This window comes from Podarcis bocagei (genome assembly GCF_964188305.1).
Source record: "Podarcis bocagei genome assembly, chromosome: 3".
Taxonomy (NCBI): Eukaryota; Metazoa; Chordata; class Lepidosauria; order Squamata; family Lacertidae; genus Podarcis; species Podarcis bocagei.
Window position 1 is genome coordinate 40,678,076 of NC_138127.1, and position 18,482 is coordinate 40,696,557.

General features: G+C 41.3%; 1 protein-coding gene across 5 annotated transcripts in view; it reads right to left on the reverse strand.

Moving 5' to 3' along the window:
- CEP85L (centrosomal protein 85L) overlaps nucleotides 1-15,414 on the reverse strand; it is a 93,060-nt gene extending 77,646 nt beyond the window's left edge. Inside the window, exons 1-3 of one of the 5 annotated variants that reach the window (XM_081187660.1) lie at nucleotides 14,991-15,079; nucleotides 7,088-7,227; nucleotides 408-569 (exon numbers count right to left, since the gene is read on the reverse strand). In XM_081187660.1, the coding sequence (XP_081043786.1) occupies nucleotides 408-569; nucleotides 7,088-7,205 (280 nt within the window). In that variant the 5' untranslated portion in view covers nucleotides 7,206-7,227; nucleotides 14,991-15,079. Of the gene's footprint in view, nucleotides 1-407; nucleotides 570-7,087; nucleotides 7,228-9,563; nucleotides 9,723-14,990 lie in introns of those variants that run through there. The other 4 variants (XM_081187659.1, XM_081187657.1, XM_081187658.1 and 1 more) reach the window with 4 other exon arrangements.
- Nucleotides 15,415-18,482: the final 3,068 nt, after the last annotated feature.

The window sequence follows — 18,482 nt, forward strand, 5'->3', positions numbered from 1 at the left end:
TGCGCACTTCTTCAGATACACACGAAAGTTCATACCAATAACAAACTTGGTTGGTCTCTAAGGTGCTACTGTAAGGAATTTTTTTATTTTGTTTCGACTACGGCAGACCAACATGGCTACCTACCTGTAACTATATTTAACATAAGTTACCTTTAACCAAATAAAAAATAAGGCTGCAATTTAATGAGCACTTATTTGTGAATAAGCCCCACTGAATATGGTGGGAATTACTTCTGAAAAAACATAAATCTCTCACGTCAACTGGGGGGGAAAAGTTAACTTGTTCTCTGAACAAGTTACGTGCTTCTCTGTATTTTATATAAACTCCGTCTCAATGTTTCAAGACCATCTCTTGCCTCTGCATTCCATGAAAGCACCAATGCCTTATATTAAGCATCTCTACTCACCTTCCACACTATCAGAACAGGAGGTTCCGATACCAGTGTCCCCACTGTCAGAAGCTATGCTGTGTCTTCTCAGGTGGGTACTCCGACCACTTGATGAACCAGTTGTGGCTTGCCACAGTGGATCAGTACCAGGTAACCATCCCGACGAAGAATATTCTGTGCCTGCCAAGAAAAAAGTATATTTATTCAAAGTCATTACGACAGAGTTCAACAACAAACTGGATTTCAAAGATAATATCCACAGATGTAAAATTAGGAAACATCAAAACCTGTAGCAATTTGTTCTACGGTAATCTAATGATGTAGTTTATCACTGAAGTTGCACATGAATGCATTCAAACAAATGGCAGTCTCTTGTTAAGATCTGGTATCATTCAGTTACTACATTGTATATTTGTTGTGTTTATTCTCAACCTAGCTTTGCTCAAGGCTCAGAAGATATTGCAAAATACAGTTTATTTTTTGCTACGCATTTCTTTGCAAGTAAGGTTTTGAGAGGCAAGCTAGAAGTCATCATGCATTCGGACACACAGAAAATGTTGCTCAGGATTCTAAAAGGCTAGTTTTCTCTAGTTTTAATTTAATTAAAATGACCCTTAAGAGAAGTGTAATTAATATTATATGAGAGCTCGACACCAAACCACAATCTTCTCAAAAGGGTTTTCAACAGCTTCCTTCCAGCAGACAAAGTTTCATTTGTCTGACACAAAAGACTCTTGCTAGAGGGCAACTTTTAGCAATCACTTCAACCGAAGACACTAAACAACTGCATGCTATCTGATATAAAAGAACAGAAATACAGTAAATATAGTTCAGCTCATCATCTATGGATTTCATGATCTTACAGCATGTCACAAACCATCTATTCAGGTCAGATCCTGAATGAAAAGACTTAAAAGCCATGAAGAAATACAGATTTTATGAGTTGTGACACAATGTAGTAGAGGCCAACCTTCAGTAAGTGCAAGATACACCCTATTCCAAAAAGTCAATTAATTAAATAAAATCACAGTTGAACAATTAACTAAAGGGGAACCTTGAATAATGCCAGATGCACACGTGCATGCACACTCACATTGACAAACACTCATTGTGATTTGCTACATCATAACTAAACAGAGCAAAGCAGCAGAAACCACATTTCAAATTCAACTAATAAGGCACTTGGACTTCGTGCCAACCACATCTATTCAGGTTCCTTGATTCTTATCCTCTATACTGCTGTCGCTACTTACTACATCTTTACACTTTCAATTCAGTTTGTGGATTCCAGTCTATGGAAGGATAGACATTTCCACTCAAGCTGCCCCCTCTTCTATGTCTGCACACAGCCAATCAGCTATGCTGGTGCTACTGGCTAACACACACTTCAGATACAGTAATAAGCTCTTTTAGTAAATTACAAATGACATGCAGTGTGGCAGGACAAACCTGACCCACTTTCATTGCAGAGGAAGCTCATACCTTGCTTGAAGTATTCATGTGTGCATGTCTGTAGTGCTCAAATTTTAAAAAGAACTGCAGAACGTAATTTTGCCAATTGGTATGCGCCAATCCCATCCGCGCTTTGCTAATTCCCATCCCACTTCAAAGCGCTTGCCTCTACAATGCAAATATCAAATGTATGTAAAAGTCAGGGGACTGAGCCAAGTATAACATGGGCAGATGATGCACAAGCATGTCCATTATGTCCTGCCAGGTTGCCCTCGTTATCCTGCTGTTCCTTCTTCATTTTTGCCAATCAGAACAGACTGCCAGGCCTACCCAGTTTGTGAGGAGCAGGGGAATAGTAGAGCAATACATATGGATGACAGGAGACATTGGAGCAAATCATGCAACCTGTGCCAAGGCTTGAAATGGGCAGGTTCCCATTTTTCTTAAAGGATCAGGAAATTACTACAATTTTAGTTGCATGTAAAATGGACTCTGTGATTACCAAGGAATTGTATTATTTCCTTAGGTTTTATTAAGTCAAAATAGGTAAGCAATACTTTTTTTACCAGCAAGTGTAGTAAAATGATGGCACGGAGACCGCTTTGAGGCAGCAGCTACACTTAATTATAGCAGAATCTATGGATTTTATGCAACTAAACATAATGCAAAATCTGGTAAAATTTTAGACACACAGCAGCAGAGAAGAGAGTCACGCAGAAGATTGCCTCTTTAAATTTTATTGATGCCTTGAATACTGTAGACTTACAAAATGTATTATTATTAATTATTATTCATCATCATCAGCCCTTTGCCATGAAGTCTCAAGATAGGTAACAACAATTTAAAAATAAAATATTGAAATAATTTAAAACAAATGATAGTTAAACTAATAGGTCAGGTCTTGAAATACAGACCTCGGGTGTCAAAGACCAGGGTAAATTCAACATAGGACAAAAACTACTTATTAAAGGTAACAGACACACCTCAGTGGGAAGGAAATTCCATAGCTTAAGGGCTGACAAAGAGAATGCTCTCTCCTGGAACACCACCACTCAGAACTTGAGGGCAGTGGAACTACCAAGAGTGCATAATGCGTGTATACTCCACTGTCACAGTTAAGCACTATAAAATCCTTCAATGTCCTGCCTGTAGAAGATCGAAATGATGTAAGGGGAGGAAATAAGAATATATAGATCGCAGACAAGATGTAAGAATATAAACCTTGGATTTCCATCTTCCAGATTTGAGGACTGGAATAACAACTCCATTAGGGTAGTATTTATAGTATGAGAACTATAAAAAAGGTAAAGGACCCCTGACACTTATGTCCAGTCACAGACGTCTCTGGGGTTGTGGTGCTCATCTTGCTTTACAGGCCGAGGGAGTCGGCATTTGTCCGCAGGCAGTTTTTCAGGGTCATGTGGCCAGCATGACTAAGCTGCTTCTGGCACAACCGAACGCCAAAACCAGAGCAGCGCATGGAAAGGCTGTTTACCTTCCCGCCGAAGCAGTACCTATTTATCTACGTGTACCTTTTGGGGGCATGCTTTCGAACTGCTAGGTTGGCAGGAGTATATACTATATTATATACTATATAGTATATACTATAGGTAGTATTACGGTAATTTACTGTCCTACTTGTACCGTATTTTTCGCTCTATAACACGCACTCGACCATAACACACACGTAGTTTTTAGAGGAGGAAAATCCGTAGGCATGCCACCCGTAGGCATTCCCTCCATAACACGCACAGACATTTCCCCTTACTTTTTAGGAGGAAAAAAGTGAGTGTCATGGTGCAAAAAATACGGTAAATAACTTCTGCACTGACTGCATCTTATACTGTAATTCTTAATTCATAGCTGTAGTTGTCTCTAACAGCTGGTGAAATAGCTGACTTATACTTTTTTTACGAGACAATTACTTATCTTCAATGGATCAGCAGTAGGCCACAACAATTTCCAAAACATAAAAATACATAAAATGGGACTTCACTAAATTAATGATATTCAATGTAAGCAAGAGAGAGCATTGCTCAAAGAGCACAGGGGTATTCTGAGAACCAGACAGAGCTGTGTAGGTATATACACACTGACGCATGCAAGAATGGAAGGAAGAGGAAGGTAAGCAAAAGTTTCTCTTTGAACTTTTTACTCAGCACTTGCAACAAGCAGTCGTCATCATTTCCGTAGTGGCACATGGTTGCTGCATAGTAAGTTACAGCCCTAGAGGGCTTCAACTGTAATTAGAGTGACACAAGTGAGACAAAGACAGCCTATAAACAATCTACGTTAGCACAATGATAAGCTCTTAAAGCTCATGTTTTCATTCAAGTGCATTTGTGTAACACATAAAACCAGCATAGATATCAACTAACGAACTTTCAGGGCCTTTGTAGATTTCATTTTAATCCGGGACTCTGGAAACCTGCATGACTCAAATTGCACAGAATATGGCAACTAAAATGTATTCCTTTGCACACAATCCTAAGAATCTGTTTTCATTTTCATGTTGCAAGTCTCTAGCTTACATATTACCTGAGCAGGCAGGGAATATAAAAAAGGGAATGACCATTTTTCCTTTAATAGGAATTCCAGTAATCAGAGAAAGGTCCATTTGCTAAGTGCAACCAGCGGCCATTTCTCATGGCAAAATCACATTTTCTTGGCCTTAAAATCCAGCTTCTTCCTTTATACACAGACAAACTAAATGAAACATTCCAAATTCTGGAAGACAAAAATTCCTCACAGAAACCATATGTGACATTGTACAAATTGTATGAACTGTGCAAAGCTCATTTAGTCTACCTATTCCACTTGCAGAACCAAATCCTAGTATGAAAAAATTGGACAAGAGGAGTTTAGAGCTGAGTTGTACAGCCCTGCTGATTAGCTATTTTGCTCCTATAAAGTCTGTTAATACACAGCAGAAACAGAAAAATGAGCTACAGATGTTTCTTATTTCTACTTTGGCACGCAAATGCAATGCATTAGCTCATGCCTTCTATTGCTGGCTCACCTCCCCATCCTCCTAACCAATGCACTCTTCACCTATAGTAACTATTCCTCTTTTACACTCTCTGTTCAACCAAATTATTCCATGTGGGGAGATTTCATTTTTTAAAAACAGCCAGAGAATAGTAGATTTACACTGCTTTATTCTAAGCTGTTTTCATTGGTTTTACATTGGTTTGCAAACAATTTTACTGCTTATAATCAAAATACAGTCCCTCTCATGAGTTATGCAGCAACCACCAATTTTTTTTTTTTTTTAAAAGAGAAATGTAACTAACAACAGTCGAGCCTGCTCTGCATAACGAAAGGACTGCAGAACATAAGGCAGGGCTTGGCCACACAGTAAAGCAGAGGTGCAGGTCTGTAACAGCCAGGCCTTAGGGTGGAATGACAGGGATATGTGTTGCCATATTCCTGCAACCACTTGGAAACAAACGTTGTTTGTTGCACAAAAATGCATTTTACCTTGTCATTAAAAATAGCATTTCATGCTGCCAAATTTCCAATGAATTTTTTTAAAAAAATTTGCTATACAGCCGTACCTTGGATCCCGAACACCTTGCGACTTGGACATTTTGGCTCTTGAACGCCGCAAACCTAGAAGTGAGTGTTCCGGGTTATGAACGTTATTTGGAACCCAAACATCTGACACTGCTTCTGATTGGGTGCAGGAAGCTCCTGCAGCCAATCAGAAGCCACACCTTGGTTGTTAAACGTTTTCGGAAGTCGGACGGACTTCTGGAATGGATTCCGTTCAACAACCAAGGTACGACTGTACCATGAACTTGAAGTAAGAAAGCTGATCTTGGAAATTTTGGTAAGCAGGGGCAGGAAGATGCTTGATTTACTGAGTAATAGGAAGATGTACAGTAGCTAGCAAGATATCGATACAATCAGGGCTGGGTAGGGTCAATACTGCTTCATTAAGTAAGGGAAGGCAGTATCACCAAAGTCACATTGTCATTTCCCTCTCCAACTGCACCCACCCACTGCCAAAGTAATGTGACAAAAACAAGTACATGTGATCCAACATTCTATGTGTTATGAATAGTTTTTTCAGCAGCTACACTGTGCAATAATATACGAACTGGGCAACAGGGAGTTAAACTGTTATCTGTGTAATATCGTGTAATATTTAAGTAGCCCTTTAAATTAACAGTGAAAGAAAACTTAAGGCAAGAGGGAGCGGATTTATGTACTTATGTACAAGGTTTATGGGGAAATTCAGCAAAGGACTCTTGAGATAGCCCTTCATGACTTCACTTGACAAGGTCCTCTAGCCAGTGACAAAAAGGGGAAATGTTTGCACCTTTGTTCATGGGGATGCAGCTGAAGTTTAGACAACCAGTATATGTAAGACACATCAGTTTCCAACAGAAGCAAACACAGCAGTAGTACAATGGGTCAATCAGTGGCCAAGAGGAAGGAAGCTCCATGCTACTAACTGGTGGAGCGATTGCTCCTTCCAGTTATTGCTCAGCATCAGTCTCTTCCTATACATCACACTGCCTAGCCACCGCTGTCAGTTTCCATTGCCTACAGAGGCACACAAAGCTTCCTTTTGGTAAGGAAGAAAGACATGCATAACAACCCCCGTCTTTCAGTATAACACTAAGCAACTTGCAGAAATGTGGTGTAGAAAGCAAGGTAAGATTGACAAAGACGCACTCCTGATTCCTGCCAGACAAACCCAAAGCTTGAGCACCATGGCCTACTGTGGAGCAGGCGGCAGTAAATAAAAATACTATATGATGTGTACAACTCGAGTTTCATTTTTATTTCAAACCCTTTATTACAGAGCCACATCCCTGCTATTCCAGGCCATATTTCTGATACGATGAAATTGTTTTTATAAAACTATTTTATTGAATCTTTATGTGTTAAGGACAAGTCCCAAGTACCAACATTAGCACTGCAGCCTTCTTTAATTTAATTTTTACTGTCAATTTCAAACATAGGTTTTCCGCAGGTAATATATGAGAACAAGAAGGGTTTTTTCTGCAGGCTGCAATGCTATTTCTGAAGCTACATTAATTTCTATAGAGACTGGTCTCCCTAGTCCACTCATGCTCCCCTATGGGAGAAGCAAAGCAGTTTGATTCCCCCCCCCCCCCGCACACACACTTTATATGTTTATAGGTATTTTATTTATTAAATCTCTTTTCCACACTTCCTCCCAAAGGATCCCAGCTTATATATATAAGCTTAGAAGAGGAAACAAATTGAACTACCTTCATCACTATATTCTTCTGACATCTTTTGCAGAATGGTCACTATTACTCCCATTTTACAAGTAGGAACCTGAAGCTGCAAGACAGTGATTCTCTCAGGGCCACCCTGCTCAGCCATGTACTTAACAGGGAGCTGAACCCTGAAACAAAAATAAAATTTAAAATGTAGTAATCTTGCATGTTCAACAAATGTAAGTATCATTTTCTATTTAGCTTACTTAAAAACAGAAACCAAAGTGTTTGCAACTACAAGTGTCAGAAAATTCTGTTTAAAATGTCTTCTGTTGTCATTCTCAGATCATGTAACAGAAATTTCAGAGTGCATATGTCACTACATAGCAGCCATTCATTTCTCCTCAAACAAATAGATCGAACCAGAAAAGCTGACCCAGTACAGTACCACAAATTAAAAAGCACAGTCTTCCACATCGTGCAGGGGAATCATAGTGTGAAGTTAGGTATACAGTACTGTAAACAAAATGATTCCCCCGCCCCCAACTCTGTAACAATGTTCTTCTTGAAGGCTAAGAATGCTTGCTGCTTGGCAACTGGAAGCTTGGAAATAATCAAAGAGCAAATTTCTGTTAAATGTTTCTCACATTCATGGAACAATCCTTTCACCTAAATCCCAACAAAGAAACTATATGCAAGCAGTCCTTGGCCTATTCACCTTCATACAAAGATTGCCCAAAGAGAGATAAAGACACGTTGCATGAACAGACACAACACTACCTGTAGGCAATTATCGGTAAAAGTTTCAGAAAAATCAATTTATGAAAATCCTAGTCATAAATTACCAATCCCTTTGACTCACTGAAATTCTCATACTTGGACTGCAACCAAGAGAACAGAAACATTTACAGTGACCTAGACACTGTTCAACATCTACTTCTGCATTTCTTCTAGTCCTAATTACAAATATAAGCAGATGCTTATGTGGCCATAATGAATCCAATGTGACTATCCTGTGGCTAGCCAGAAGTTCCTAATCATGGATGCATGAGGACTATTCCTGTAATTGTGCACTAGTTAAGATAAAGGAAAACATACTGAATTGGGCTTAAGTACAATTTAAAGTTTGTTCTTCAATAGTATGTTTTTATTTTTGTTTCTGAGCAACGAAGCTTCACTTGTTCAAAAAGTAAGCAACAACAAGACAGTACACATTTTGCAAAGTACACGCAGCAGCACCCCAATCCTAGTCACAATTATATGGGGAAAGTTCACAATATTGCCTACAACTGAGCTTAAACAAACTGTGCAAAAGAGCAGAACCTTTCAGAGTGGGACTTAGTTGCTCACATAAGTTTTCAGAACACGGAATATAGAACTTTTATAAGAATGAAAATGTTTTCATATGTAAAGTTGTACGGTAAAGGATACCACTGGAATTAACAAATAGCTTGTAAGCTCCTGAAACTCAGGTTACAAACCAAAGATAGGATTCTAAAGTTATGTGGAAGAGGCAGAACAGTTGATACTGGAGACAAGTGTAGAAGCAGCCTTCCTCCTATTATAGCTTATCAGCAACAAATGGGTTTTCTTCAACAATAGCTGTTAAGACATCTGCCACACACATTAAACCATTTCAGGATCTTCAGGACTCCCAAGCAATTGCAGAGATTTCTCATCTGCTCAACTGGTTTACTACTGTGCACAGAATATGAAAAATGTGTATATTAAACTTAATATTATCAATGAGTATGCATAAATAAATGCTTAGTCTTGATAGACTCTTAAGAGTAACTTCCATTGCCAAATAAGTGGCATGCAAATGGGAAGAGCATAGTCTTTGTTGGTTCACACTGCATAATGAATGTCCTCTTCATTCATTACTATTTCACAACAATCCTGATTTTAATTTGCAATAAACATTTTAAGAATGCTTGTTTACCTTTTTTATAGTTCTGGATTATGGATTATGAAATCTCTTCATCTGCTCCTTACTGTAACATAACCAACTGAGTGAACATTGCAATTTCACATAAACTTCAGAAACCACCCATTAATTGTAACAGTTAGGTGAGAATAGAGCCAGCTGTATTCTTGTTCCCTCCCTTTATGCTATTCCTTGGTACAAAAGGTGGTGCTTCACGTGAGCCTCCATCTGTTGTGAGATTTATTTTCTCTCTTGCTTGTTCATTATCCAATTGCACACCCATGCATATTTGTTACAGCATGGCCGAGAGCACAATCCCCGAAAGAAATTAAAAAGGTCAAATGTAAAGGCAGAAAAGCCATCTCACAAAGGGACCTCACAGTAACCCCATATTACAATGGAAGTGAAACAAATAGGAAGGTAAGATATAGGAAGAACAGGAAGGGAGCTGCTAACAAAAGGCAGAGGTGCTATATAAGCCTTGAAAATCAAGGTCACACAAACCAAAAAGAGAGAAAAGGCAGTACAGCCTACTGAGTTCATCCCGGAAGGCTCTAGGCATGCCAGTGCCACTACACAGACAATTCAGAAACTCACCATTACTTCCCCTTTCAAGGAGACACCCGCATTCTTGGAGGCAAGTACCACCATTGCGTTCTCATCTTCAGGGCTCCAATTACTGTTTATATCCAAACAGATATAAAACTACTTGATCTTTCTCCCCTCCCCACCCCAACCCATCCCACACCTAAAAGGCAAAGAGAGCTTAGGTTATCCTAGCCGGTTCTTCACCTATAGTATGAATTCAACATTTGTTTCATGTTTTAACAAAACCAACCAATTCAGGAGACCCCCCTCAAAGCTCATAATAAGATTGTGATCTCACACTGGTTTAAAATTCAATTGTGACATTGCCTATGAGGCTGATCACTCTCATACCACCTGAGGCTAACATTTAGCAAGAAAACCTACCTTGCTCAGGGAAACACAGATATTGTCAACAGATCAGATTTGTCCTATATTAACAAGACCATGTCTCAGGAAATTATTATTAGACAAGAAATAACTATAACAGCCTAAAGCTTGCCTTCAAATAAGTTAGTGGATCAAGGAACAAAATACCACTCTACTATTAATTATCCAGCTTGGAATCATAGTAAGATGCCTTATACTGAGTCAGATGAATTGTCAATATAGCTCAATGTGGTCTATATTAACTAATAGCTGCTCTCTGAAGTTTCAGACTGGGGACATTCACAGGAATACCTGAAGAGGCCAGGGACTGAATATGTGCAAAGTAAATGCTCTACTACTAAAGTATGGCCCTTCATCAAGATTCCCCGCTAAAGTTTTGAAAGCCAAAAAGCACAAAAAATGTATAGTACTTGGCTGCATTTTCTAAATTATCAAACATGCTACAATTGTTGCACTGTGCATATTCAGGTATTAATGGCTTTGCAGTAGCTTTCCCTGATGTTGCCCTCCCAATATTTTGGAATAAAAATACCAGTAACTGCACCAGCATGGCCAATGGTCAGGGATGATGAGAGTTGCAGCCCAGCAATATCTAGGGCAGACATAGGCAAACTCCGGCCCTCCGGACTACAATGGGACTATAATTCCCACCATCCCTAGCTAACAGGACCACTGGTCAGGGATGATGGGAATTATAGTCCCATTGTAGTCCGGAGGGCCGGAGTTTGCCTATGCCTGATTTGGGGGGGGTGCCATTCTGGGGAATGCTACTTTGCTGGGTATTTTTATTCGAGGCCTCCTTGCTATGCACGTCAATGCTTGACTTTATGGTCTCCCGACACTCAGACGTTGGACTCTATTCATACACCCATGGGGCTGCACACCAATTTACATGCCACAGATATGTCACACTTTCTCTAATGCCATTGTGAAGAACAGCTCTTACTTCACACATCACATGATTTGCATGGTAGAGGGGAACTCACTGAGCGCTTGGAGAAAATGTAGGATATAAATGTAAAAGTAAAAACAAAACACTAAGCAGTCCAGCCTTGTTGTGAGGAGATTGCCTGGACATCAGGATTTTTGGTTTGTCTTCACAAAACCAAATGCCATTGGGAATTTGAGTTGGAGTGAGAAAGAGACCATGGAGTATTCTATTATTAATAATAAAATAATAATAATAATAATAATAATAATAATAATAATAATAATAATAATACATCCATTACAAGGATCACAAAAAGAAAAAGAAGAGTTTGGATTTGATATCCTGCCTTTCACTTTTAAGGAGTCTCAAAGTGGCTAACAATCTCCTTTCCTTTCCTCCCCCACAACAAACACTCTGTGAGGTGAGTGAGGCTGAAAGACTTCAGAGAAGTGTGACTAACCCAAGGCCACCCAGCAGCTGCATGTGGAGGAGCGGAGACGCGAACCCGGTTCACCAGATTACAAGTCTACCATTCGTAACCACTACTACACCATGCGGGACATTACTGTGGGGCATGAGGGCTGCTCATGTTTACCACTTTTTTATTTTTTTAAAGAACTGCATATTGCTCTAGAGAAGACAGATTTAATGAAGTTTGTTTTGAAATATCACAAAATAGCACAAGCAGGAAGGGATTGTGTCATTCATTATTATTTAGTAACATCCAGTGGGACTAGTGAGTGCTATGCAACCACATGCCATGCACAAATTGTATGAACAATGCATGTTCTGGATCTACATTTTCTAAGTAACCAAACATGAAGGTTTCAGATGCTAGGAAAAAGAGAAGTCTCAGCAAAAGAAGCCATTCAGCCTCAAAAACAGACATTTGAATCTCCTTCAGAATTTGGTTAACAACTAGCTATCCTACAAACAAAAAACAAAAACACCACCTGGGTCTGAAATTACCCATGAATGCTCTTTGCCTCAATTAATTATATAATGCTTCACAGAGCTCAGTCATTTTGTTTTATTGAGGATAGTCCCATAATAGATAGACAGATAGATATAAAATGAAGCAATATGAATGTTTGGGTCCATAAATAGCTTATTATTATCAATCTTATCTTCACAAGTGCCACACCTGAAACAGCTGTTTAAAATATTTATTCTTGATCACCTACACATTCAGATAAACAAGTGCAATACTCTGTGGTCTTCTTATAAAGTTTCTGTACAAAGTCATTATGAGTGAGGGGGATTCTGCATCCCAGAACAGCCTCTTATTCATGCAAAGAGTAACCTGCACAATGAAACCTCTTGCTGGATTAGAGCTATCAATTAATCCATGTTCTCTATGGAACTTTGCACATGATTTATTTAAATAATTAGAATTCACATTTACTTTGCAACCCAACTGTCCTGATAAAAATACAGTATTGAATAATGAATAATTGTAGTGTTCTTGTGAGGAATTATTCACCACAGGATCAAAAATATTCACCATGGATATGACTTTATTACCAAACTATTGTGCAATCAGAACTAATCTCATATTGGGTCAGATAATGGTTCCATTCAGAGGCTTCAACCAATCAAACTACAGTATCAAAGTCAATAATGGTACATTCAAAAGCAGCCCTAATATTCTAGCACTTGGCAGGCATAATCACTGCTTCAAGTGGATGGTATAGATTTTAGTAAACATACTAAACTGAAATGAAAAAACATAATGGTACAAAGATTTCCAGGTTTGACAATAAGGGTGTCACATTTTGTCCAGCAGCAGGATACTATTATAACCAGCAACATTCTTTTAAATCAATCTATTTTATTATTCACTTCTGTATTAGCCTAGCAAACTAAGTATACAAACAAATTGATGTAACAGTAGAACATGCTGGGAAGCACCTGTCAATTCTTAATCACATGTGTGCATTTCTCACAAGCTTCTATCCTTTTACTTTCAGGAAGATCTGCTGGTTGTTCTGAAAGACTTGGAAGTTGTTTATTTTCCCCACTTGTTTTTCTATGCATTTTCTTATAGAAATGGGTAACTGTTGTTGTTTTTGGACAGTGGGTTCACCCCTCACCCACTCTCCTTAGTAATACTGTATAACACGTGAAAAGCCATAAAAAATACTTACAGTATGGCAGGTGTGTTCTTTTTAGATATTACAACCCTATTGTTTAAAGCACATACTATTGCTTTATTTTACCATAGATACAGTGCAAGCAAACAATATTTTAAAAGCGAAGCATACTTTGCAAATGTGTGTATGATGCAAATAAATTTAAAGCTAATTGTAAAAATTTAAAAAATGCCCTCAAGCTCTGTAGTAAAGCACATTCATTACAGGCAAAAGGTCTCGGGTTCAGTCACTGGCATCTCCAAACATGGTTGGCAAAGACCCCTGTCTAAAACCCTGGAGAGCCTATCCTTGCCAGTTAGTGTCAACAATAATGAGCAAGATGGACCAAAGCACTGACATGCTGTAAGGTAGATTCCTATTTTCCTTTCACTTAACAGCAAACAGAATACACACAGAACTGAATAGGCAGCTATAAGTCTTGTACCAACAGTGCCCAGGGGTGGGGTGGGGGGAATCAGTGCTGTGTTTATCCTAGACTAGGAGAATAAGGTAGAGATATCTTCTAGCGAACCAGCAGGGTTGGTTCATACTTGAGTCATATACAATTATTTTAGTAAACCAGTCACAAATTCTGGATTTGTTTCTGGAACTGCCAATTTTAATTGTTGCTTCAATTTCTGGATGGATTAAGGAATAGGAAATTATTTATGTACAGCAAGCCCTGATCATTAATTAAAAAGTTAGCAAATGAACGGTATGCACAGTAAACAACAGAATCTGCACAGTCTATTTAATAGTTCTCCCCCAGAACAGCTGACAACTTAAAGCTATAAGCCACTCCTCACATGTAACAAACAGTTCAGTAATTCATAGTGTTACCAAAGAATGGTAATTTATTCTAAAGTGCTGTGCAGACAAGTACAGTTTGTTCTCAGGCACTGCAAGAGAACTACAGCATTCAGTATCAGTAACAGGAGCTGATGACTAAAACACTACCTAGTTTGGGGCCATCCGTGCAAGAATATTCAACCTAATCCTATCTTGCATGGTTTAATTATAGAGATAACTGTATGGCTTAATTAATTTATCAAGGACATGCGAGCTACACAGGCCCAACTGAATTCCACCCGTTTTAACCTACCCATTTCAACAGCAGCATCACATTGGAAGCCTCGACAGAGATGTATCCGGTTTTAACAGCACTACTGAGCTTTATAGCCTTCCTTCCAAAATAAATCCCTAACCCTGAGTTATCACTACTTCCCGGAAGCAGAGCATACAGTGTCTCTCTGAGGAAACTGGGCTCCATGACTGGGAGACGAGACAAGCACACATTTATTGCAGGGCCATGTGCAAAACCGGGCAGCACTAGGGTCTTCTCCCCACCCCCCGTATCTGGGAACTTCCAAAGAGAAAAGCAAGTGTGGTGATTTTGTTTAGTTTGTTTCCCGCAGGGGGTTGCTTTTCTTTTCCTCTTTGGATTAAGCCGCGTTCACCAATCCTGCCAGGTTTAAGGGTGATTAGCGGAGAAAGCGCTAAATATAGCCGCGTAGTAACTAATTGCATTGCTTTCCCCGGCTTTAATGGCTCCCTGAAGCGGCGGCGGCGCCCCGCTTCCTTTCCCACCCAGGCTGGGCTGCAATCTGCATCGCCGGGCGGGCGGATTTGTTGCAGTGACCTTCTTCTTCCTCCGCTCCTCTCCCCGCAACTCTGCCCGACACCCGCCCCTTCTCCTCCTCCCAAATCACGAAACCAGATGGCGACGCGCGTTAACGAACATCTGAAGCAACTGTAGGGAAAGGGGAAGAAGCCAGGCACAAACTGAGGAGAGAAGAGACCCTCACCGAAAGCGCCCAAACCGAGGGGAGAAATCTGGCCTGGAAACTGAAACAAGCTAGTGGGGCGGGGAGAGAGAGGGACACGCTTTGTGGAGGCTGGGCGCTACACAACCCAAACCCGGTTCGCGTTCACACGTTTGCTGCCCGAAGAGATGGGGCCGGCCTCCCCCCCCCCCCCCGACGCTACCTGCTCTGTAGTCGCCGTTTTGGCCCAACTCGGAGAGGAGCCTCCCCCACATGGCGGGGCCTCCGCGGGCGGAGAGAGGGCCGTCGAGGATGAGAAGCTCCGGGGGTCCGCACGGAGACCCGCGCCCGCGCGCGGCCTGGACGGTAGAGGCTGGAAGGGGCAGCTGCTGCTGGTCGCTCATTGTCGGCCCGCCGCTGCTCCTGCCCTTCGCGCTTGGCAGCCCGACTCTGGCCTGCGAGGACCCGAGGCCATGGTTGCTGCCGGCCAGTTCCTTCGCAGGACTAGCAGCGGAAAGGACAAAACTCGCCTCCTTCCTTCGCTGCTGCTGCTGCTGCTGCTGCTGCCCACACACTGCAGCTTCCCGTCTCTTTTCTTCCTCCGCCTCCTGCTGCTGCTGCTGCTGCTCGGTGCCGGGCGGGGACAGAGGCGGGAACTCAGCAGATGCTGCCGCTACTCTCTGAAGAGAGGGGAGTTGGCAGCAGAAGCGGGAGGGGGCGGCAGGCAGCACGGAGCCCGCCAGGGGTAACTGGAGAAGCGGGAGAGGAGGGAGGGGAGAGGGCTGTTTCTTGGAAAGTAGCAGGAGGCAGCCCGGGAACGTGGATCCGGGAGCACATGCGATAGGGCTTCTGAGCACGTGCAGAGGGCCGGACCCCGTGCGTCTGACACCATTATGAGGAGAGAAAGAAAACAAGTTCCAGGTCAACGGAGAGGCTTGATAGCATGGTCACCAACGGGTGAACTTTGTAACGATAGCGTGGACCCATTCAGAAGGCAGTTTTGAGTACAATAACACACTGGTTGTTGAGTTGAGCTAGTTAAACCACAATGGGTAAAAGGGAAGAAGTAATCTTTCTGGTTTGGTTAATACTGGACTAAACCCTATTGGAGATACTTTACACAGGGCATGATAAGGCATGGAGGCTGCCAAGAAATGAAAAGAACGTAAGCACTTAAATACTTAACCTGGATAGCTCAGTTGGTTAGAACATGGTGCTGATAATGCCAAGGTTGCAGGTTTGATCCCCGCATAGGGCAGCTGCATATTCCTGCAGTACAGGGGGCTGGACCAGATGATCCTCAGGGTCCTTTCCAACAATTCTATGATATGGTGGTAATGGCTGTATCTGAAGGCCTTTTGTTCAGAAAGATCACATGGCACTTCCTTGTGCAAATGCAGTATCTAGCTGTAGCTCTGTAGCTGTAGCAATGTGGTGCTGTTCGATGTGATGATGTGGATTGCAGCGCCCTTCAATCCCCACTAGCATGGCCAACAAGAGAGATGGGCACCGCGGTACACACTAAATGGAGGGTGTCATGAAGTCTATCCCTGCCCAATGTGATTAAATAATCGGGGGGGTTTTGTCGAGGGGGGGGGCTGGAATTGAGCCAAAAATCCACCTATATCTGTAATCCATAAAGTTGTGGTCATTTCTAATCCAGTCATGGTCTGCTTGAGTTGATTAATTACACCTTACATTTAGCAACTGCCTGGAGTGGGGGTGTGGCACTGCGACTGGGCCTACAATAAACTAACTTTGTGTTGAGTTCCCCCATCTTTCTTCCAGAAAGAAAGCACAAGTCACAAGGATAATATGAGAATCAGGCCACAAATGGCTTCCCACAGAGGTGGATTTAGGGCAACACAACTAATTTCATCACACTGGGCGCCAAGCTGAGGGGGTCACCACACAGCATCACATCTATAACATAGTGCACATGCAGAATGGAAGGCAAGAGGCAGGGGGGCACCAAATTTTGGCCTCTCACAGGGCACCACTGAAATTCGAAAGACCAAAGTCCACCCCTGCTTCCCTCATAGATAGGCTCCCTCACCACACAGTTTGTCTTTTCTGCAAATTACAAGTAAAGCTGTCCTTATACAAGTAGTTTCTACTTGTTTTACACCTTTGTCTCAGGACTTTAACTCAATTTTAACCTCTTTTGGATTCGTAAACATATTAATAGAGATCAGTGCACCAAATATAAGACAATATACCGTATTTTTCGCCCTATAGGACGCACTTTTTCCCCTCCAAAAATGAAGGGGAAATGTGTGTGCGTCCTATGGGGCGAATGCAGGCTTTCGCTGAAGCCTGGAGAGCGAGAGGGATTGGTGCGCACCGACCCCTCTCGCTCTCCAGGCTTCAGGAAGCTCTCCGCAAGCAGTGGGAGAGCTGCCCGAAGTCGCGCAGCTCTCCCACCGCTTTGCGGAGAGCTGCCTGGACCCAGAAGCCTGGGGAGCGCTGCACAGTGCACTTTGTGCAGATATCGGGCAGCCCCACAAGCTCGGGGGACAGCAGGGAGGCGCAGCGCGCCATCCCGCTGTTCCCTGTCCTGGTTTGGATTCCCCGACGTGGTTTTGGGGGGGAAATAAAGGGGGGAATTCCTTTATTTCCCCCCCCCCAAAAAAACTAGGTGAGTCCTATGGGCCGGTGCGCCCTATGGGGCGAAAAATACAGTATATGGTTTCTAGACTATGCTAGGACCTGTCTAGATACATACAAAGTTTGGTATTTGCCCAAAGCAGGAACATTGATAAATACTAGATATACACCTCTCTCAAAAAAAGTTAGTCAACCTATTAATCACCAGCACACCTGCAGACATATATAATTTGTACAAGCTACATTTACTGTGGATTTCTGTGTTCTGAATACACACCACATAAAAGCATGATTATGTTGAACTTGAGAGACCAACTGCTGAAATCGTGTGGTATAATATATGATGCAATGACAATTAATCACTCTCATATTGTCAGCTTATGGTGGTTTTTTCTTAAGCATGTTAAGTCTGAGAGATTTTATTAACAAGCTATCATTCAAGACAGAAAAGGAGTATTCTTACAAAATCTATAAGAAATGAGAACATCAGTTGTGTAAGACTCAGTCCCCCCCCCCAACTTGGTGTAAGCGTAAAAATACAATTTTCAGACATAACATTGCAGGTTATTTGCATTTTGTGTATCTTGAGTACAAGAGTATATGCCTTGATACATTTTGTGCATCTTGTGCATCTTCAGGTGTTCTAGACAAGTGTGCACTAGTGAAAAATATACCATCACTGTAGCTGCTATGTGCATACACAATCCCCCCTCACCTTTCTAGCTTGACTATAATAAACAGATTGAAAGCTTTCATATTTCAACTATACAGAGTTCTTCACTATGTCTAAACTCAGTAAACATTTTCATCTAATTTAAACTATGATTTGTTCAAACAACTCAGAATCAAACTGGTTTATGAGCTACCGTATTAACAAAACAGACTAACCAGAGTTCACCCTAATTTGTATATAACAATTTAGAAGCAAATGCTTCCAGTTGCTGCTTGTGCATTTAATGCTGAACCATAGTTTACTGTTATGTCCAAAAGGGATTCATAACTTACTGAAAGGTGGCGTTTGAGTCTGTAGCAATGAAAACAACATAATGTATTACTTTTTAAAAGTTGCAGATTTATTCTGATATGATGAATTTTCATCAGTTGATGT